Genomic DNA, 23,730 nt, shown 5'->3' with positions numbered 1-23,730 from the left:
TTCTTTCTTTCCAGTCTCAGAGCCAAAATTTACAGTGGAGGGAGGCCCCAGGCTCCTGCAGCGACGCCCATCTAATGTGTCTCCATTTTGTTTATGAGACTGTGTTCTCGCGTGCACATGGATTGTGATGCTTTACCTCATTGTCATAAACCCACCCTTATCTAGGAACTGCAAGGTCCTATCTACGTAGACCTTCTCTGGAGAAGGTATTTGTAAGTCTTGGCCTAAGACATCTTTTGATAATAAGATCTGCAAGGATGGAGCCGTGTAGAGTAGGAGCACCTGCTTGAACAAAGATCTACCAAACTACTGGCTGCATGGCAATGGACAAACCCTGTCCACTCACGTGTGCACTCCATTTGGGCCCTCTGCCATACTTTCTCCATGCTTCAGCTTTTCCAGCCAAGACTCCATCCCCTCAGTCACACCTGTTCTCAACAGAAAACCTGATTCAATACAGCCTAGGGGGCTTGCAGCCTTACATATTTCTTTTCCCAGGATATCTGAGAATATGATGGCCTCAGCTATGAAGTGTGCTATTAGCTTCAGCGCACACAGGTTATCACAGGGAGCTATTTACTACCGATTTTCTCTGGTACAGATCCAGGTAATCACAGTTGTCCTAGAATATACCAATAAAGCTTGCAAACAGAGGGGGGCAATGGCACTAGCACTAGGCCAACCCATGGCACAGAAGATCAATTCAGCATATATGTTATTTATTGATAAGCTACATTTCAAGACCAGAAACAAGAAACTATCTATTAAGCAATGCCCTGGCACATTATACAAATCTTTGCTATTAAACTAAGTTACCAAATGGAGGGCAGAGGGATAAGGTTCTTCCAAGACCGTGATGTCGCAAATATTAACTCTTAATTCATTTTTCTATCTTTTCCTTCTTTTAGTGATTCTATTCACTCCTCTCTTTCTGACTGTTTGCTTGCAATACAATCTTGGATGGTGATCACTATTTACATCTTAATCCTACAAAACTGAGGTTCTGTTGTTTACAGCTTCAACTATTCCTCCTCCTCCTTCCCTCTTTTGTTTCTTTTCCACCTTCTGTTCCTCCTATCTCTTCTTCTTTTCGCAATCTTGGTGTTATTCTAAATTCTTTATTATCTTTTTCTATTCATGTTTCCTCTATTTCTCACTACTGTCGCGATCAACTTTTGAATATTAAAAAAACTCATTGTTTTCTTACTTTTTCTTCTGCTAAACTTCTTTTTTCGTTTTAGCTTTTTTTCTCAATGGTTTTATTGTTCTTCTCTCCTCTTTGGCCTTCCTGCATCTCATCTCGGCCCTCTTCACTCAATTTATCGGGTCCTTTCCTCTCTTTCTCCTCAGGATTCTATTTCTCTGCCCTACTTTCTTTGCAATGGATCTCCTTTGAAAATCGTCAATGTTTTAATTTCCTTTGTATTGTTTTCAAGTGTCTGTATGGTCTTGTGCCTCGATATCGGGCTTCCTTAATTTCCTTTTACATTCCTGCTCGTTCTCTTTGTTCTGAATCCCTCTTTCTTCTTGTAGTACCTCATGCTCCTTATGCCTCTTCTCTGTTCTGTTCCTTTGCCCTTTTGGCCCCTAAGAATTGGAATTCTCTCCCTCTTTCCTTGAGCTCTATATCTACTTTTTCGCTTTTCAAGACTCCGCTTAAAACCTATCTTCTCATTTTGTAATCTGTTGGGTCCCTTCTGCTTTTATCTGCTTATGTGATTGTACCGTTGGTTCTTTTGCACAGCGCTTTGGTGTAAATGCAATAAAAATACAAATAAAAATACAAATACAAAACTCATGAAATGCAATAGGTAGCCAATGCTTTCAGGGACATAGGCCTAACCATGGTTACGCACAAGGGGGAAGCTTATGGTGAGTCAGTTAATTCTCATACTTCTTATTTTACATAAATCAAGGAAAATATATCAAAAGTCTACAGCACAATGTTTCCAGCATGTTACACTACTACATTATGTGCATAGATTTACAGTGAAGGCTAATTAAAGATGAAAGTAAACACAAACCAAAAAGGATTTCTGACGCAAGATGGTGATATTTGTATGTTGAATACGCCGAGGTGGGTGCTAAACCACATTGAGTTAGATGATTGTAATCCCCAGAAACTTTCTGAAACCTATCGTTGTGATTGATTTACTGACCCATTCACAATTTGCTCTCTCATTATGGGAATAAACTTATTTCAGACATTATTCGCAGAGAGTGTTCCACTCCGGTTTTATCCATTCTGTCACCTTTTGCCCACGGTACTTACATTCTTGAAGTATGTTTCACAAAGGGATCCCACAGAAAACAAATTTAAAAAACTCAGATCTGTGTACTCCGATGCACTTGACGCAACATGCTTTTATAATACTCCCTTTAACTAACCATTTTTTCCAAATTATTTTAGGGTGTGCAGTTTCATCCGTGAGGCTCTATAAAACCAGTCCTATTTCTACTGGTAAATTGATTGATAATACCTATAATTACAGTGCTTAACAGGGGGAGCAATCCAGCATTAAGCACTGTACAATTATCATTTCACTGCACATGATAAAACATGCTTTCAAAATGGCCCGTGTGATCAACATTTGTGAAATACTCCTTTACATAGAACCTGCAAAGTGCCGCTCAGTGCCTGAAACCTGGTTCCATTTTGCACAATTAATTCTATAAAATACATTTTTGAAACTGCACCATTTCCCAAAATGTTCAGAGAACAGAGAAGACATGTTCACTAAACCCCTTGCATGTCCCTGGTAAGAATCTCTCCATCATACCATGATCTGCACATTGATGCTTTGGATAACTCTAAAGAGCATGCTAGCACTAGACCCAGATGCATGCCAGGACAATTTGAGATGGCAGACAACAGGCTTTCCAGCAGGCGGATGAGTGTGGGGTGCATACAGGTCATAGGCAAAGTTATCTGTATTGCAAGAAAGGGGGAGTCATTGACGTGAGGGAATATAATAACTCTCCTGAAGTGGCATACATACTAACAATACAATCAATATTATGTTTCTATTTATTCATTCAAAATAAACATTTTGTCTTGTTTCCCTACTAGTTGTGTTTTATATTTATATTTTAGGAAGACACAACCTCCAAGTTTCACAAAACAATCTGAGAATCTGGTTCATCGTTCACTTACTCCTTCCCTTGAATTAGGTTTTTTGGTTAGATACCCCCTGTGGTGATACAATTTCTAGAAAATAACCAAACAATGTGGCAAATGTCTTTTTTTCTTACCGTACATCTCGCAACAGTAAGAGCTTCTCTGGTCGGTCAAGTATTGCAAGAAGCGGCTTCACAAGATCCTCGACTCTCCCTTCCTGGACATACTGTAGAAAAAAAGAAGAGATAGAACTCTGTAAACGATCCATATATATATATATATTGATCTCCAAACTGACCGAGATAGTCAAAATCAAAAAAATCGATTAAAGAAAGTGCATAATGGACATATTTGATGAAGTTAATGAAATAAGGAAGATTATCAGAAGACTAGTATTTTATTTAATTCCACCAGTGTTTCGCTTTATAGAAAACCTTCTACTGGCACTAAATTGAACTAATGCTAAAGTAAGTTCAATTTGATTTCCATCATTAATCATCACCAAAACATTTCCGTCTTAATCCTTTTAACGCCATCTACAAATCAATCAAAATATTGTTTACGAAAATTATATTTTACAGTTCTATATCTGGGACAAAAAGTTGTTACTCAAGAATGCATTCAATCCACTCCTACTTGACATCGTTCTCCCTATACCATAATGACATTAAGCTACAATATCTTTTTCAGTATACTATCTTCTTATAAACAGAGATCCTCTATAAAAGTGCTACAATTTTAAATGTTCTTACACTTTACATAGGTTTTATATCGTAGCCGCATTTAGCATCTCCTATAAAGTGTCAAGCTTGGACGTTGTATCTTAAAAAAGAAAACCAACTTCTTAATAAGAGCACAAGCTTTAAGATATTCCAAAGCAAATTCCGCCAGCATACCTTGAACTGGCAACCCCCAATCAAAAAATTGAATGTAAAATTCTACTCTCCACTTTCGATAACCAACCTACTTCCAAGGAAGGTAACATCTCAATAGCAAACAAGGCTACGGGCATGAACTTCTTATATGCCAATAGAAGTGGTTGTCATGAACATTTTCCATACTCTGAATCCATCCTTTTACATTTCACTAAGGGCGGCTGTAATTTAATTACAATACTTAATTCCAAAGATTTCTGGGAAACATGGTTTACAATTTAAAAACCCAAATAAGTAAATACTTTCACTTCCTGAAGAGATTTCCGGTTTAAATGCCATATCAAATGTGCTTTATGACTTCTTCAAAGAGAAAACCTCAATATTAGTTTACTTAAATGTATTTCAAAATGTTGATCATCAGAGTAGGAACTAATAGGGGTCTTATCCAAAATTAACACATCTGCATAGGCCAAGCGTGAAACCGGATTAATTCCTAACCTAAGGGGGACTTTTCTAACTTTACTTAAAACATGCAGCAAATTGGCCATGTAAAGCGGCAGCGAGTCAACACACACCTCTACCCATGCCCATTCCTAGTTTGAATTTCATGTGTAAGAGACCCTTCCACATTAGCAAAATTTGTACCGGCCTTTTTATGTGAAGCAGTGTTCAAATCTTTAGGAGGCCCTCTTGGGTGCCCCACCTCTTCCTTTTTGTTGATTAATGATTACGGTTGACTGTATCATATGTGTCAGAAAAATCTAAAAAGGCCACGTACAAAGGGGTATCTGGGAGATTAGGAGGATTCAACTTCAGGCAATGTAAAGCAAATCCATTAAAGTTCGGTAAGATCTTATATATAGATGCCCAGTCAGTCAACTCTTACAATATGAATGCTGAAAATACCCTGCTCGTAAACATCAAACAATGTCATCTGTCTAATTATTCGCGCAGTTCTTTTGTTCCTTTTTGAAGATGGGGATGACATGGGCTTTCAACCAGGAGGAGGGTATAGTTCAGTGCACTGTCACATTGCTAAAAAGGAGACCCAACAATTTTGCCAATCCGGCTGGATTAGCTTTTAACACAAAGTTGGTCAATGCACCCGGTCCCGGTGCTCTTGCCTTCTTAACGTGCCTTATATTCCCATGAATGTCTGCTTCAGAAAATGCCCCTTCCAGGTTGCCAACTCATTCCATTTAATATAATAGTTATAAACATTAACAATGTTGAACTTTACAGAATAAAACTTCATCCATTTTACTTCCGGAATAGGCTTCACCTGAGACCTCTGTAACAGCCCTTCCTACTTATTAATTTGTGACCAAAACTTGGAAGAAACTTTAGCTATTATGCTAAGAAGCATTACAGTTTTCTTATACACAATTAACCAGTTCTTAGACCCCTGAATCTTCAACAGCTCATTAGGAGTCTTAAGACTTGTCTAAGAATGCATTTACACAGCTGGATGAAAAAATACTTATCTCTGTATCCTTAAGTATTTGTTATCGGTAAAGCCGCCATGACAGACGGAACAAACAGTGTTGTCCACCTAGCAATAGTTTCAGAAAATGGTCAGGAGATATTATTGCCCATCAACCCATTCATTCAATAGATGTTCTTCATTGAACCTCAAAATGTGGTGGAGGTTCTTCGTAGACCAAACTACCCTATTGCCTCTATTTCATCTACCAGCAACACTCATCTATGAGCCTCTGACCAGATCGCTACCAACTCCTAATAAGAAAACTAACTGTTACCGCACTACGACAACTACTAGCGTCAAACAGCCCCTCACCCTATCCACATGTAGCATTTCTGATACTCAGACTCCCATACTCATCTCCAAGCCAATAGCCCCCAATAGCCCTACCACTAGCCCAACCACAATTAAAGAAGATAATCAACCCCTTAAAGGAGCTCTCCTGAACACTAGGGCACTGGTGGCTCATGCTATCGACATAGCCGACCTTATCATAGAAGACAGCTTAGACTTCCTTGCCATAACCGAATCATGGTTACACAAGGCCGCAGGACCGGCACTCATGGTAGCCATCCCAGAAGGATACACTATCCTCAGACAAGACAGAGATGGCTCCCGAGTTGGTGGAATAGCTATCATATCTAGAGAAAGCCTATCTCTAAGACCAGTAGCCCCACATGACCTGCAATCTTGTGAATCCCTTTCTATCAAGCTACCACTAAAGAACTCCCAATCACTCACTATGCATGTAGTCTACAGACCCTCTGGTCCTATTGGCACTTTTGAAGAGGACCTGCATAACTTAATTTCTAGTAATCTCAAACACACCTCCCAAGTATTAGTGCTTGGTGATTTTAACTTAGGCCTGAATGATCCCTCGGATAAACAGGCCGTACAAATAGTAAACTCCCGTAATGCATTAGGACTAACACAAAAGGTGAACGCTCCCACCCATACCAAGGGTAGAACCTTGGACTGGGTATCCGACCACAATTGCACAGCCACCATTACCTCTATTGCTCCCCTCTCTTGGACCGACCATTTCCTCGTGTCCTTGACACTCTCCACTACCAGACAAAAACTCATAGCTCCCCAAGAAGCGCCGCCATGTCTAACCAGGTTAAAAAAGAATATAACAGTGGACAGTGTGATCCCTAATATCCTACCCACCCTAAATTCTCTGCCAGACAACCTTGACCCAAGCACTATGGTGCAAGAATACAATAAGATCATGCTTGCCACCTTGGACAAAGTCGCCCCCCCTCAAACTGAGAGCTAGTAAAGCTAAACTACACCTCAACAAGTGGTTCACTCCAAAGTTAAAGGACTTGCGACTATTAAAAAGAAAATGTGAAACTGACTGGCGCCTCTGCCCCTCCCATGAGAACAGAAAGAAGCTAGCGTCCACTACGTCACTCTATAAAAAAAGAAATCTGCCAGGCAAAAAGAAACTCCTATAATGAACGGATAGCCAATTCCAACTCTAGCATGAACACATTATTCACAATCCTCAAAGAACTAGAGTCCCCTATCTCTCCACCCGATATCTGCATCAAAGATAAGAACTGGTGCTCAGAGGTACAACAAGCACTAACCAACAAAATCAACACTCTCCAAACCAAAATAAAAAACAAGAAAGACTCTCTGAACTTATCTCAACCAATTAACTACCACTCTCTACCTAATGTAAATATCTCTGACACAAATACCACATTCTTCTTCACTAAAACAACAATCCTTGAAGTGGAAAAAAACATCCTTTCTCTCAAAATATCCAATTGCAAAGGAGATGTCTGCCCAGCGCACATCATAAAAAAGGCTGCAAGAGACCTCTCCCCCTTCATCTCCAAACTGATTAATGCCTCCTTTGCCTCCGGCACCGTCCCGGCCAACCTCAAACAATCATGGGTGCTCCCGCTTCTCAAAAAGCAAACATTAGACCCCCTTATCGTTACCAATTACCTCCCTATCACAACGGAACAATTTTTACTAAAAATCTTAGACAAAATTGCATTCTTACAGATCCAGAAACACCTTGAACAACACAAACTCCTAGGGGTCCGACAGTCAGGATTCTGACCACTACATGGGACGGAGACTGCACTGATAGACCTGAAGATGCAGATCGATGAGCTGAGAGATCAAGAGAAAACAGCATTATTGCTGCTACTGGATCTCTCAGCTGCATTCGACCTGGTCGATCATAAGGTCCTCTGTAGGCATCTAGATACTGCAGCCCATTTCTCCACAGGTGCTGTTAAGTGGATAGAATCTTTCTTGAGTGACAGAACTAGCAGAGTATTCTCACCCTCTGCAGCTGCGGATCCTACCCCTATCATGTGTGGGGTCCCTCAGGGTTCCTGTGTGTCCTCCACTCTCTACAATATATTCACCAAGCCACTGTTCGATGATCTGGACCTTCTGGGTGTCACCTACATGAACTACGCTGATGACACTCAGATTCTCCTCCCTCTTTCTGGGGATTATGGTAAGGACCTGGCGTTGGTGAAGAGAATCTATCTCATCATTCAGGCATGGATGGCCACTCATGGCCAATGCCTGAATGATGACAAGACATAGTTGATAATTCTCAGCTCCCCTTCCAACATTTCCAAACTAGGGCACGAATATGCCTCCTTCACCATTGACAGTAATAACACCATCGTCTCCAAGGAGGTAAAAACTCTGGGTTTCTACCTTGATGCAAAAATGTCCTTTACCAAACAACTAAATTCTCTGGCGTCCACCACAGCCTACACTTGTAAGCTGATCAGAGCAGGTAAGCCATTCCTCTCTAATGATAGCTGCCTTATACTGGCCAGAGCATTAATTCTATCAAGACTAGACTACTGCAATGCCCTCTACAGCAGTGCTAACAAAACCATTATCCAAAAACTCCAAATACTACAAAAAATGCCACTAGAGCTGCATTAGGCATTAACAAAAGAGTGCACATCTCTGCTATCAGACGTCATCACAAACGGTTATCTACCCATAACGAAATACAACTAAAAGTTGCCTCTTTGACACATAAAGCACTACACAATGTGGCACCGAGCTACATAATTGACAGAATATCTAGAAGAACTTCCAACAGACCCTCTAGAACCATTAACACTAACTGGCTGGTAATACCCAGATTCAAATCCTCCAAGATTGGCGGCAACAGCTTCCTGTGAAGGCCGCCAAACTTTGGAATTCTCTGCCACACCAATTGAGGGCCGACCTCCCCTACTCTTTCTTCAGAAAGAACCTCATCACTAACCTCAACTTGACTGAGAATTAGCTCTCCTCTGAAACTGTGGTACGTTAGTACGACCTGTTGTTAGATTGTAAATTTGTAAATTGTGTACATCCTTAGCCACCAAGATGTAAATAACTTTACCCGTCTGCGTAACTTATGTTTTGTATATTGTACTATTTCTTGTGTAATGTGACTTTTCATTTATTGTAACATTTGTAAGCCTCGCATATCCTTCTGCGCCCTGCTACTTTTGGGTCTGATGCACCTTATAAATGTAATAAACAAACAAACAAACAAACAAACTCACCTTAGTTACAACTTCAAATAGCTGTGCAGGCCGGTTTATTGATGAGGCTAAACAACAATGGTCACTTTCCCCAGGATACTGTAAACAGAACCTGATACTGGTCTTAAATAGCCCAATTGATGCAAACATATAGTCAAGGATATACTAAGAGCACCCACTCCCTCTAATACCAAGAGCATGCACCTATTATATCCCATTTTACCAAACTGTTCAACATAACCCATTCCTAATAAACTAATTACTCTGCCTGCAAACACTCTTCGTTGTTTGGTTGTTGTTCAAATAATAGAGCCAGCAGAATCTAACTCAAATAGTTATTGTAAAGAAGTTTTTATTAGCTATTAGTACCCCCGAGGGGTGTGTGGCAGCCTCCCAGTCAATGGGGAGGATCAGAACGTGGCCGTTACCAGATGTTAATCCCGCCACCCTGATCCTCCTCAGGGCTGGCGGCCGCCATCTCCCCTTGCCGGGGAAACGGGTAAGTGTTCTGCTCCCTACACCCTGTGCCCCCTCCACAGATTTCCCTTTCACCACCCCCTTCCCTCCACTTACCTCTTTTTTGGCTCCTCTTTGGAAGTGGACGCTCTAGAAACACTTCTGTTTCCAGCATCTCCTCTCCCGATCTGGGCCATGCCGCCATGGAAAGGAAGAAGTGACTACACGTAGTCCCTTCTACTTTGCATGGCAGCCATTTTTTGTTTGTTTACATTTTTTTCTATTTTTTGAATGGCTGCCATTGAAAGGGAGAAGGGACTACATGTAGTCCCTTCTCCCTGTCCATGGTGGCCATTTTGTTTGTTTACTTTTTTTTACTATTTGGCCGCCATGGAAAGGGAGAACAGACCATGTCCTCCTGTCCTTGGTGGCCATTTTTCATTTTCTTTTTTTTCGTTGTGAAACGCACAACCAAGAAAATTGCTTTTAGTACCCATTTCCAGCGGACCGGGGTACTAATAGCAATAATCCCCTCTCTTCGCTCGGGCCTGTAACTATGTGCCCCAGGGCATTAACAGACTCTGTAATGCCCAACCCCCCCGTCCCCCGCCTCAAGGATTATTGCTTAATTAGTTATCCACAAAAGAGATGCCCTTTTGAACGTTTTTTCACACTCTTTCACACTCGTACCAAACAGTTAAAACCATCAACAGAGAGGGCCGCCTCCAGCCACATTGCTCAGAGACTGAAGAAATCAAATCTTAAGTATGAGAAAATCGAACTATTATTTAATATTGTAATTGTACTACCGACCAATTCAGGGTCTCTTCCTCTGAACTGGTCTTAAACCTGAAGAGAGCCATGACCAATCCATAGGAACTGCCTCCAAACCGCAATCATCTTTCCCCTCAAATCTGACCTAAATCGCTCTATTTCTAGGGGAACAATCTATTTTATCTACATATTCCTGTGCTCCCTCCATCAACTTTCTCTTCTTCCATGACTCTGATCTTTGCTTGGTTCACCCTTAAAACATCTACATCATATCCTATCCTCCTAAAAGCTTCCATCTCAAACAGTCAGTTTTATTATAGAGACATTCTTAATATACACATTAACAGAATAAACACAATATTGGCCAACAAATTCCATTAACTCATTTCGGTACTTAATTCATTGGATATATCAAAAATGTTACTCTTATTAGGAACCATCAATTTTCAGTCAGAAAATATTGGTTCGAAATGGAAAGTCAACGCAGTATCCACCGCCACCTTATGCATACATGGAAATACCTCTGAATTAGAGTGTGTTAGAGTAGCGGCATCAAAACTACACCATTATCTCTTGGAGGTCTCAAAGAATATCCCCATCTCCCAATTACTATTTTCCCGTTGACTTTCTGCATATACGGGTCAGCCCCCTTTAACTTGGGGATGGTCCAACTCATTTGCACTGTACAAGAGACTGAAAGGTTAATATCATTTACAGAAACAAGGGGGGGCAATGATGTTTTCTCTACCTCAGCATCCAGTCTTCAGCATCCATGCCCTCATTCGGGACAGACACAGTTGGTTCACAAAAATGTACAAATGTCAGCAGATTTGTCTTGAGCCTCCAATTTGTCAACTAGTGTCATGTGTGGTAAAGGGCGGTGGCAATCAACAGGGCTAAGTAGTGAATTAAAAACATCTGTCTATAGCCTTCTGCATGTAACGTAGTGCCTTGCAAAAGGAAATACGCAGCATGGAATGCTGTGAGTGCATACATAAGTCATGAAGGGAGCAAGAATGCCATACCAATATCCCACTGGACGCAGCAAGAAATGGGCACAGTGTCCTGCTCCTCTCCAATTCTATATCAGGCTAGATGTAAAAAAAATGACACACATATTCACAAAAACTGCATGTGCATCGCCCTCTGTGTGGATAATGAGGTGACATTGAACTGTGGTTAGAAATATCTATGCAATGCCTAAACAAAGCAACATCTATTGACTACTTCAATGGTTGTTTTTCTGTAGTCCAACTACTAAGTCAGCAATAATTGACATATGAAAGTTTACATTATTTGATAATAACTGGAAGGAGTGTTGACCACTGGCAAATGCTTTTGGGAATGCAGACTGTCAATAGTCCTTTACTAGAGACACCCACTGGTGTTTTAAAATGGAGCCCTTGAACAAGCACTGAAACGTCTGCTCCTAGGCCACATCGATTGCACCTCCATTCTGCCCTTTAACTTCCCAGAGACCATGGGATCCCCTCCTCTTCCTTTCACCGGCAAAGGCCCTCAATCTTGAAACTCTCTTCGATGTAGATTTATATTTAAAACTCCAAGTCAACACTGCAACAAAGAAGACCCTTTTCATCAATGCCCGCTCCAGAAAATGCTCATTCTGCTGCTACTGCCTCAACAGATGACTCTAATCCTCACACGGGGTTCTGTCCGGGATGCAGTACTCCAACTGCGCATGCCTCGGGCCCTTTAACCAGCAGAGTACTTCAACTGCAGGGCCCAAATGCATTCAGCTGGCCTTATCTTGGGCCAGCAAATCAACACTGCCCAGAAATCATGGTGCTGGCTTAGGTTAAGCAATAGATGAAACTCAAAGCTCTGTGCTAGCTGCAAAAATGTCAACCAGGCCACAATCCTGGATAACTCCGAAATGCATCCTAATGGTACCAGAGGCCCACGGAAGGGATCTCATGAAATTGCCCTTTTGTCCAGAGAAGTCTGAATATTATGGGGTAACCTCTCCATGTTCAAGGTCCTACTCTCTAAAACCTCACCCTCAGCAGCCCCACTTAATATGGCGGATTTCATGAAGTGCTGGAAAGTGCAGAAAGGAGAACAGTTTTGCTCCCAAACTATTCTACCTTACATCTAATTCAGCTGTACCCAATCCTTTAGCCCATAGGGAGCACCTCTCTAGCAGCCTGTTTTGTGCCATGCAAACTCTATCGAAAGAACAAAAGACCCCAGCTTGGACCTGGATACATTGGGGAGATGTGAGAGCAGTGGTGTTGCTAGGTCTGGAAAAGATCTGGGGCTACACTAATGTCGGGACTGTCAGGACTCGGGGCTAGCTAGTCTTTTGGTTGTAGATCCTGAGCTTCTATCTGGGGAAACCAAGCCAAAAGACCCGGGGCTCCAGCTCCCCCACTAGCAACGCCTCTGTGTGAGAGCGCGCATGCATGTATTGCAGTCGCCCCACTCGCATGAACGAGGACCTTACATGGCGTGTTCCTGCTATATCAGAGGGGTGAATGAAGTTAGTAAATGGCCTTTGACACCACAGACCCCTTGTCATGTACCACTAATGTAATTCACAGGTTATCGTGTAATGTTCAGACTAAAATCTACCAAATGTGCATGTAGAATAATGTACAGTTTATCATGTAATCATACAATGAACAACTGCCATCAGTTGCACCAGGCTAGTGGCTTCTTATCCACCTTTAGCACAGCTGGCGGAGTCGCGCAATTACATTCAGTTCTCATGCCACTGACATAGTGACACAAATACACTACTCCCCACCCAACACATTACAACTGGACAGGTCATCTTGTAATGTTTATCTACCGCATTTCCCAAAAACCTACAACTCTTTGAGGCTAGAAGAATGATAGTTGCAAACCGGCTTTCTTTTCAGTTTGTTAAATACAACACAAACCGAACAATAAAACAAATAACAATATTTATTTTATTTATTTGTATAGCGTGCAAACAGCCCTGGGGCATCGAGGCACTGTTACTTGCGAGGAGCTTAGTTACATGTGAGATAGTTAACAGGTTATACATTTGTACTTTTTGAGCAACATGTTGGTTTGTATACATTTATACATTCTGAATAAGCGAGATAGGTATCCTAGGTATATATATATATATATATATATATATATATATATATATATATATATATATATATATATATATATATATTTCGTGCGAGGATGTATTCAGTGATCACGTTTTATTAACGTAATAATGCACGGGATTGCTGTAGACAAGCTGGCCAGAATTGTGTCTAATGGAGGAAGTCAGTCACAGTCCTGGATCGCATCTGTTGCATTTAATGAGTGGAGTAGAACATGACAACTAATGTTTCCTTAATATCTCTTTAAGAAAAGTAAGCTGTTCTTGTTGCAATACGTAAGCCACACAACATAGCATAGTAATACAGTCTCGGGCAAAAGCCGCATTACACGTGGCAGGTGGGCTGCAATATCAACGCATGTGGGCGTGGCTGCAGAACACAGAGATATGTAAACCTTGATACCTAGCCTGGTCTTCAGCCAATAGGTTTTTAAATGGCAATCAATATCTTGGATAGAGGATGCTTAGAACAAGTGCATTGGTGTCGGAGTCAGCACAGCTTCCCGTGAGCTGCCCCCATACATCCAGAGAGATGTGGCCAATGCATTAAGGGAACACCAGGCCAATGTACTTAAGCTGCAATGCTAGCTTATTCATGCGTGAACAATCATGTCATTGAAAGAAAACCCCGCAATGGCTGCACAGTAGACTGGAGGGCTCTTCCGCAGTATTAAAGCCTCCAGGCGCTGCTCTGCATTAGAGCACGCACCATTCTTACGTTACCTCGGTAGGATTTCTAAATCCTGCGTATGGAGCGGAATTAATCAATGTCAGGTTTCAAGGAGATTGTTTTGAAATGCATTTTTCTGCACAGCAGCCGCTTTCCCTTTGAAGCGAGTATGGAGTGCATTAGGCATCGTCAGGAGAGCTTCCCATTAAGTGAATCTATATTCGGCTTATGCTCCGCTGGGAGGATACTGTACCCGGGGTACGTGGCATACTGTTCCATGGACTCAGGGCAGATGTCTGGTGGAGACTGTCCCTTGGTTTCTGACATAGAATGCAGCACAATAGGGAGCGAACGCGTTTTCTTCGGTAGTGAATATATTGGAGCAGATTACAAGTTTGGCAGTATTTTGGTGGGGCATCTGTCGTAATACCCCCAAAAAGAATTACTCTTACTGGCACTTGATTCTGCAGATTTACCATGGGATCACAAGTGGTGGTAGGACTCCAGGGGGATTTTGGCGGAATTACAACTGGCTTTAATTCCTCTGATTTTGACGTTTTTGAGCAATAAAACCTCTACCATTGTTGTAGTACAGCAATGCAGTAATGCGGCGGTAATGCAGTGGTAACTCCACCATTTCTCCCTGCACCACTGTACTCATAGTGAGACCCACTGAGTTGAATTGTCAGTGTTGATTTATATTTTGCTTAATGCTGGCCTCCTCCAGCTGCTAAACCCTGGACTGAGAATTGAACCCATGTTGCACGGCATGGTATTGGTCCTTAAATAAGTGTATTGTCCCTAGGCTATCCTCCTGGCCTAATAGCCTTGCGGTTCTCGATTGGGACAACAGGGGCCTTAAGCACACCACACCAAAATGCCATGCTTCTATCGAAGGTGCAACCTCTACCACTCATGTTTTCTGGTGGTGCCATGATATTTATTTTGTTTGTATGTTTATGGTGGTTGAAAAGAAAAAAAAACAATACATTAAAGTTAAAAATACATTATTTGGCGACTTTGACAAGGGGCTCAATGTGCCACAAGACAAATCAAATATGTTTTCAGTTGTTATTATAAAATGTTGTAACAAAAACAGGAAACTGGGGCTTGCAGTCAACATGGGATTTCTGTACACCATTCCGTCAACCTTTAACAGGGCTCCCACGTAGGAAACCGAGTCTCCCTTCTCCAACAGGTCTTAATTACAGTGCAAATTCACTGGTGAAAGGATACCCCTAGTGTCTGGTCTATCCCTCTCCTACGGAGGGCCTTACGGCTCTGGATTATCTCTCCTAGTCCCAAAGGAATTTCTTAGGTCACCTTGTGGGTAGTCTGGTTGTACTGGTGCCCTTTTCCTCAAGATGACAATCTCTCAACCTTTATCTCACTTGCCACCCTACTCTCAGTCTCTCTCTCGTCATACTCAATCACCTGGTTTTATCACTCTCTGCCCCTTCTCTGGTCAAGCTCTCAGCAGATCCCTCCCCTCTTACTTTACTCCATCTCCTGGTCTTAATTCCCTCTCCTACTTCTCTTATCTCTACCCTTCACCTCGCTCCTGACCCGATCTGGTTCCCTCTAAATCTCACTGCTTCTTACGCTAACCTTCCTCTCCTCACCTTCACCCTCCTGCTTCTCACTTCCCGCTCCTCTCGCTCTTCTATTCTCAACCTGCTCATGTACTCCCCCTCCAAAATTACCTTCAAACACTCTCCTACTCACACCCAATTGGTACCCTTTTCTCACCACCATTACCTCCTCTCCCTGTAAGCACTTCAAAGTATCCTCTCAGTGCTCCTCCAGAAGCTACACCCTCCTCTCTGGTCCATCTTCACCTGCCCTCTGACCCCATCCGTAAACCTCTGACTGTCAAATGACTCTGCTGGCTTTTAATAGCCCTCCCCTTCCTGCCAAAACCTTTCCTCTGCCCCGATTGGTTACCTGAGTCAGATTTCCCCCTGGGCCAATCTCTGTCTGAGCTATCCCCTACTTGTCTTCATAAGGATCTCTAGTCCATCCTCTTTTCAGCCTCCATCTTTGCCATGCGATCCATGTGGTCATAGTGGCAGTTTGTTCTCTGTGCCCCCTGGATCATGTCTTTGCCTGCAAATGCTTTGATTTGGGGGGAGGTCCCTGATCTCCATGAGTGCTGGGCAGCTCCCTGCCGGTTTAAGCTCTACCGCTGGTGCCCCATTGCTCATCCATAACCAGCCTGCGGTTTGTGGGTTAGGTGTTTGGTCCCCTACTCAGCTTCTAAATGGTTCTTGTCTGTTGGGTCCAGATGCATTGTGGTACTTGTAGTCTTTCTCTAAAGAGTGCTGCTTCTCCGTAGCCATTATCCATCTCAGGGCCCTGGTGTATGCTGTTCTTTGTAGTTTATTGGGAACCATCTGAAAGAATAGAAAAAGAGACCTGGCCAGGAGAGAGGCAATATGGATTGGGACAGATACAGACGCACTAATGTACATGCCTTGCTCCCTGTGTACCGGTAATGGGCAAAGGGGTGCACCTCAAATCCCCCACCTGACCTCTGAGGTAGGCCTGGCTCTCGTGTTGCTCTGGTAGGCTGTCTACCCCAGGTTAAGAGGGGTTCTTGGCCCTCCTTGACAGCGTCATAGCAATGACCCTATCACATAACTCAGACACCAGTATGCAGTAAGATGATCTAGTTTTGGGAATGTAGTTTAGACCATTGCCCCTCACCCTATTTCTCAACCTCTTTTGTTTCTTTGTGAATGATGTCTTCCCTCTCAGCAGGCAGCTTGCCAGAAATATTTAGAAAGAATATTTGTTGTTATTTTGGCCTAGGTTTGGGAGACACCAGAGTCTCTAGACCTATGGGACCTCTGGAACCTGTACCCATCTTGGCTCTGATCAGGTTCAACATACTTTCTCTTGGGAAGACTCTTTCAGACTCCCTAATGCACAGAAACATTCAATCAAGGTCACAAAAGTAGATCCCTCCCGAGACCCTGCAATATGCTCGGTTACATGCACACAAGGCGCTGTGACTCCCACTACTGCAGCACGATGCTGAATAGATCATGGGTCCGGGTCACTCCTGCAATGACACAAAGTTCCATTTCCATAGGTCCGGGTCACTCCTGCCCTGAAGCCAAGTGCCTTTTTCACAGTGCGTATGCAATGAGAATAAATCTATCGCTAGTCTTATGATATGTTGCCTATATTGCTTACAAAGCCAATTGCGCCATGAAGAATTGCCAAAGACTTTGCTTGATCTATTGGGAGAGATGGCACTGGTATTCTCTCGTGTAAGGTATTTAGCAGCAGGTAGAGCTTAGATCTTACCTTTGTGAACATCACAGCGACTGCTCTGGCCTCCGTTACCTAGGTGGTTGGCAGATGGAATAGTTGGATCCTAGATTGTACGGCAGAGGAATTGCCGAGTACCAGAACTCCTGGTTTGTGGGCTGTGGCTGTTCAGCTACTAAATTAGTGAGGCTATGAAGTGGACTATACGTGTCAGCCGCAAGCTTTCACTTTTAAGCCCAAGTCATAGACTCCACACTTCTCACCTGTCATTTTGATGCCCCTTTCATCAGTCTACGCCCTGCAGAACTCGTGGGACAGCCTATTTGGTGATTCCCGACAACTTATTGCAAATGTTTGGGAAGCTGCCTTTTTAGACAGTTGGAAAGTAGACATCAATATTGAGGGTGACCACATCAATGTGTGCGCATTCTTCCCAGACTCTGTTATCCTATAAACTTCTCAACCTCAGAATCAGACAAAGAGGAATGATAAACTCTGAGAAATTCAGCGGCTGTTTTGAAAGAAGCAAATATCTCAGATCGAGAATTGGAGCAAAAGGTCAGAGTTGAAACTTTATCCTCTTTCTAGTCTTGAAGCAATCCAGAAATTGGTGTCCAGCATTTGAATTAAAAAGATTGAACTGTTTTAATCTATCAAACCAGTTGAACCTGGAGATGTTTAATGCATTATTCAGTTGGTGAGCAATGGAGACTGACTGCCTATGTTCCTTCGATATGCATGATGAAAATCTCCACATTCCAATCTGCCCCCAAATTGTTGTTTTGTGTGGTTTTCAATTCTGATGAGTTGGTACAAATTCAAGGCCATACCCAACAGTCTGAAATGTTCCCTTTTGGCCTTCATGAAGATCAAGGCACCAATGAAGATCAAGGCATCAAATGTGGGTCGATTTGCAGCAGAGGAGTTTAACTTGAAATGTTGATCCCTGCTCTCTCTTTGATGTTTATTTTGGAACAAATCTATAAAACACACGTATACAAATACACAATTCAGATAAAGAACACTCTAAAAACAAATAGAATTATAAAAGTAAAAAAATAAAACAATTCATTATACACGATAGAGGAACCTGTATAAACGGTTAGTGCATTAATTAGCCATTTAAAGGATCTGATTCCCAGTGGAAATAAGATCAAAGCTGGGTCTGGTTCAATGTTGTAACAAACATATTGCCAACTGGTAGTCCTCATTGAATTGTGGGGCTTCCATCAGAGGACCGAAATACTGGGGGCTATCATCCTAGTACGGAAAGGAAAGGATCTTACGGCTAAGTTGAAAAATTCCAGTCTCTCTAGCCATGCTCTGTGAAGATACTCACCACTTTACAAACTGGTGCTTCATTGACCATACTGTAACAGAGGTTCATTGCGTGGGCAGAGGAGTTTCATGCGACCCCTACATGCATGACTGGAAATATTTAGCTGCCTCCTGCCGGGCAGAAATAGACAATCTATGGGTTGTCGCCAACACACTTGTTGTTTAATTTGGCTGGTAGGATCGATCACGGCCAACACATTCACCATCAGATCAAGACAATGCAGTGCAATGTGGGTTTAATACTCAGTCGGCACTTCAAAGCTGGAGGAGTCTGGCACTAAGTGGGATATAAATGATCAAAAAATAAACACTCTGCTTCTGAATTGATGGAAATCCTTTCTCTGCCCTGCATAGGGCCTCACGTTCAGGTCAGGCCTGGGTATTGTGCCTTTGACCAAAGTCCAGGGGGATCAAACTGTAATGAAATATGTGGGTCCAGTTGGAAAAGCCACATGCATCAGCAAAAATGTAGCTGAGGAGATAAGGGTCATGAGTAGCCTCTCTATGTGGTCCTTGGGTATGGTTTCAGCTTTCGGTGATGGTTTGCCACTTTCTGATCCGTTGGGCTCCATGTTAGAAGTTTCTGAAGACCCTTCTTCCAGTTACCCCTTTATCAGGTACGCTTTGCAGTCTTGGAAAGACTCACTTTCTGACTCTGTTTCCTTTTTCTCCTAATACTTCATTGGTGCTAAAGAAAGAAACCAGCAATCACAGGATGGAGAGCAAATGTGTGATCTTCCACAGCATAAGACAAATATATATGAGAAAGAGCTAGCTGCTGTTCTCAAGGCTCGGTTTCTCATGCTTCAGCATTACAGAGCTATGCATTAAATGTCCAAGCAGCACAGCAACAATATCCCATAGAGTTAGGAGGTAGTGGGATATGGCTATGAGAATGCCCTCAAGATTTCTTTTGTACTAAGGCAAAGCACTTGGGAAAAGAAGAACCAGTTATCAATGGCAGCAGTTCGCATTCCAGTGGAGTTATCATTTTAGGAATGGTGAATGTGGCCAGGAAAAGGTGACACTGGGCCTTGTTAAGAGTGTGGAGGTGGATCCACCAGGGGGCGCAGAGATGTGCTGAAGCATATCAGCTCGTCTCCTCCGAAGGGCACCGTTTGAGGGTCTTGAGCCCCCCCCCCAACACCCCTGGAGTGAGGAGCAAACCATACCCCCACCTTGCCAACGTTGGTGGGCACATCACCCCGAAATTTGGACTTCCGCGGTGGAGCCGCTGCGAAGCCGCGACCCCTTGAAGTTTGGAGGGAGAGTGACCCCTCCCCCCCTTCAGCCCCGCGGCTCCAAAAGAAACTACGCGGAGCCCGGGCTAGAGAGCGGCCTGTGACTAGGCCGAGCGACGCTGGCTGGCGCCTTCCCCCTTCTCCCCGGAAGGAGGTAGTGGTGGCAGGGCGCACCCTGGTTGTAGCTGGACCCGCGCCCCCTGGGGCAGATGCAAGCCCCCTGCAACGTCCGGGGAGGGCCCAGAGCGGCGCTGCTGGGTCCCCCTGTGCCTGGAGAGCCGCTGCGAGGCCCGTGGAGAGCGGGATCGGGCAGAATAAGAGAGCCCTGCCGAGTGCTTACTGTGCCATGAGAGGCACGAAAACGGAGAACTTGGACCTGGCCCCGAGGCGTGGGGACGGCCGGCGGGGCCCTTCCCCTGGCCCGCTCAGATTGGTTGCGGCATCAACCCCACGGGGTGGCACCAGCGGGCCCACGAGGTGAGGAGACCAAGAACGGCACCCTGAGAACCCCCAAGATCGTGGAAGGAAACGGAGCAGCAGAGGGGGTGGTCCACTACCCCTCCCATTGAACCTGGAGGGGCGTTGGGGGTGTCTCCTTACATCTCCTGCCTGGCTGGGGTGGAGAGCCCATTTGCAGGACAAGGAAAGACGCAGAAGTGCGGGTACGAGGTGGTATACCAGTGGCGGTGCAGTCTGCACCTATGAGGGGAAGCCGGCGGTGAGACCCCCTGAACACATGCTTTTTGGAGGCAGACCCCTCGAGTCAGGGATGTCCGGAGGGGGCCTATGAGCTGGAAGGAGGCACTACAGAGATTTTGCCGTCCATCCCCGGGCCCCCAAATACGTCCTGAAATGGCGGCACAGACACACCAGGAAGCGGCGGACACCAGCACTGTCACCAGGGGCATGGCGGCCCTCCTGGAGGAAATCAGAGGCTTCAGAGCAGATATAGCGCTGCGACTGGACACCCTGGACAAGAAAGTTGACAAAATAGACGATAGAGCTCTTGCGCTCGAGAATAACACTGCTTCCAACGATATCTTCGAGACCCAATTCGATATGCGCCTTGCGGAGCTTGAAAGGAGGGAAGAGAAATGCTCCTTGAAGTTGGATGACTTAGAGAACAGGGAACGTCGGTGTAACTTGCACTTTCTAGGTTTCCCGGAGCACGAAGGTGAAACGCAAGCGGACATCAATAAAGCTGTTAGCGCAGTGGTCGGTCTGCTGTTCGGAGGGACCAACACGAATGTGCCCACCATCGACAGGGCCCACAGAGCGGGCGCATCCTCCAGAGGCCCCAGGTCCATTCTTGTTCGCTTTCACTATTTTGCCGAGAAAAGCAAGATTCTCGAACTGGCTCGCAAGACAGGCCCAGTGGAGTGGGAAGGGGCCCAAATTTCAATCTATCAGGATCTGTCAGCTTTTACTTTGGCAAGGCACCGATTATGCTCTCCGCTGACAAAAATGCTCCAGTCCAAGGGGGTCCGGTACAGGTGGGGATACCCCTTCTCACTCTCTTTCGAGCTTGAAGGCTATAAGTATGCCCTGGTGACGGAGGACGACATCCAGAGAGTGTCAGGCGAACTATTGGCCGGTCTGAATATGGAGCTGGGTGACCAGGAGGGTGAGCGAGCTCCGACAGGCCCAAAAGGGACCAGGGCCCCAAGGGAAAGACGCAGGGTTCGAGGCCAAAGGAAATTCAGGAGACTGGCTCCGGCATCCCCGGGGCTCCCGGACACATGAAACGGACCGTGGTGTTTAATGAAAAAGCCTGCAATCGACTTTGTGAGTGGATGGGGGAAACAATTGTTTATACCCAAGGACGACCTTGGGGGTGGAGGGGGGGGCTCGAGTTGTTGTTAATCAAGAGTTATTGAGCCCGGAGGGGGAGACAATGGTGGCCTGGTTGGCGATAGAATGACACCAACGACCTGCCAGGCGATCAGGGGGGAGGGGGGAAAGTAAGGGGGTTGGGATGTTGGGGTTACAGTTATGGAATGCCAAGTTTTGGGGTCTACTACGCACCCCCAGGGCTTTCACGAGCCTCTAATGGGGTAGGCATGCACTGTGGGAGTAGGAACTGTTGTTGTTTGTTGAGGGGAGCTACAAGCTTTTGTCAGTGTATTAATGGATGATCTGCTCCAATACTTGACAGTGGGATTGCTAAATGTGCGGGGGCTCAACTCGCCCACAAAGAGGTCGTTGTTGGTGCGGGAATTTGCAAGGTTCCAGCTTCATTTCTTATTTGTACAGGAAACTCACTGGGTTCGGGGCAAGGAACCAAAGCTCAGGGCTAAAACTATTGATCAGGTATTCACAGCATCTTCTCAGGCAAAAAAGCGAGGAGTAGCCTTGGTGGTATCCCCCGGGCCCATTTTGTGCTTAAAGCTTTGAAATCAGATCCAGATGGACGATACCTCATGGTTAAGGGGGAGGTGCGGGGTCGGCTGTTTACACTGGTGTGCATTTATGCCCCGAATGAAGCACAAGACGCCTTCTGGGTTGGAATGAAAGAAATAATAATATCATTCTCGGAGGGTACCCTATTGGTTGAGGGAGATTTTAATATGGTTCTATGCCCCAAGAGGGATAGGAAATCTGCTAGACCCTGCCCAAACATGCGCCTTCACGAGAGACTTGCTGTGGCCTTTCGCGAAGTGAACAGGGAACTGGGCCTGAGTGACACATGCACCTGCAAGCAGGGTCGAAATCCCGACTATACCTTTTACTCAAGGCCTCACGCAGCTTTCTCTCGTATTGACTACATTTTGGTTGAGACTTCGCTTCTGAGGGAGGTCACTGACTCGGGTGTGGAGATTGTCCCCTGGACTGGCCATGACATGGTGAAAATTAGATTGGGTCTCCCCCCTGCCCCAGCAGTAGGTTCCCGGTGGAGGTGTAATGACCTTCTTCTGCAGGACAAAGAGGTCCGCCAATCCCTTCTGGTGGCTATTGAGAACTATTTTTCCCTCAATGATAACGGTGAGGTTGGGGTCATGGGAGTATGGGACGCATTTAAGGCTACTATTAGAGGCACCCTCATTGGGATAGGGTCGGGGAAAAAGAGGGAAAGAGCCCGGGAGGAGAAATCACTAAGAGAAAAGATAGAGGCAATACAACCAGGAGGGAAATTAAAAACACAGATGTTCGCTGGGAAATGGGAGGAATTGCAGAGGTTACAAACCAAATTAGCAGACCTCCTTGTGGGACAGACGGAGAAGAAACTCTCTTTCTTAAAACAGAAATATATGGAAAAGGGGGAAAAGGCGGATAGGATACTGGCTTGGAGGCTTCGTGAGTTCAGAAACAGCAGAAGGGTTAACTCCATCCACACCCCAGAGGGGGACTCGACTGTGCGGGATAGTAAAATCGTGGAACAATTTAGGCAATATTATGAAAGGCTGTATAGCTCAGAATGCGTGGGTGATGTAAACGAGGTTGACAGCTTTCTCGACTCCCTCCCGATACCGGGCCTCCACCCCGACAAAGCTGAGTTACTGGAGCTACCCATAACCCCACAAGAAATAATAGATACCATATCCTCGCTGAAAAGCGGAACAGCCCCAGGGGACGATGGCTACACAGTCAAGTTTTACAAAACATATCGGTCCATGCTTGTCCCATTCATGGCCAAGATGTTCAACGCCGCATTGAATCAGGGCTCCCTCCCACCCACGATGATGTCGGCTTTGATTGTAGTGCTCCCTAAGGAGGGAAAAGATCCCGCCCATTGCCAATCATATCGCCCCATTTCCCTTCTCAACACTGATGTTAAAATCCTGGCTAACCTCCTAGCAAATAGATTAGCGAAACACCTTTCTTCCCTAGTACATGGCGATCAGGTGGGTTTTGTTTCGGGGCGC

At 44.5% G+C, this 23,730-nt stretch overlaps 1 protein-coding gene across 3 annotated transcripts in view; it reads right to left on the bottom strand.

The window, feature by feature from the left end:
• PDZD7 (PDZ domain containing 7) overlaps nt 1-23,730 on the bottom strand; it is a 769,522-nt gene that overhangs the window by 312,933 nt on the left and 432,859 nt on the right. For all 3 annotated transcript variants that reach the window (XM_069611658.1, XM_069611656.1, XM_069611657.1), the window contains one exon: nt 3,253-3,344. In XM_069611658.1, coding sequence (XP_069467759.1) covers nt 3,253-3,344 — 92 coding nt within the window. The remainder of the gene's footprint in view (nt 1-3,252; nt 3,345-23,730) is intronic.

The sequence above is a fragment of the Ambystoma mexicanum genome, chromosome 8 (assembly GCF_040938575.1).
Source record: "Ambystoma mexicanum isolate Mex_15411 chromosome 8, UKY_AmexF1_1, whole genome shotgun sequence".
Taxonomy (NCBI): domain Eukaryota; kingdom Metazoa; phylum Chordata; class Amphibia; order Caudata; family Ambystomatidae; genus Ambystoma; species Ambystoma mexicanum.
Note: the sequence above shows the minus strand (reverse complement) of the source record. Positions and strands in the feature narration are given on the sequence as shown.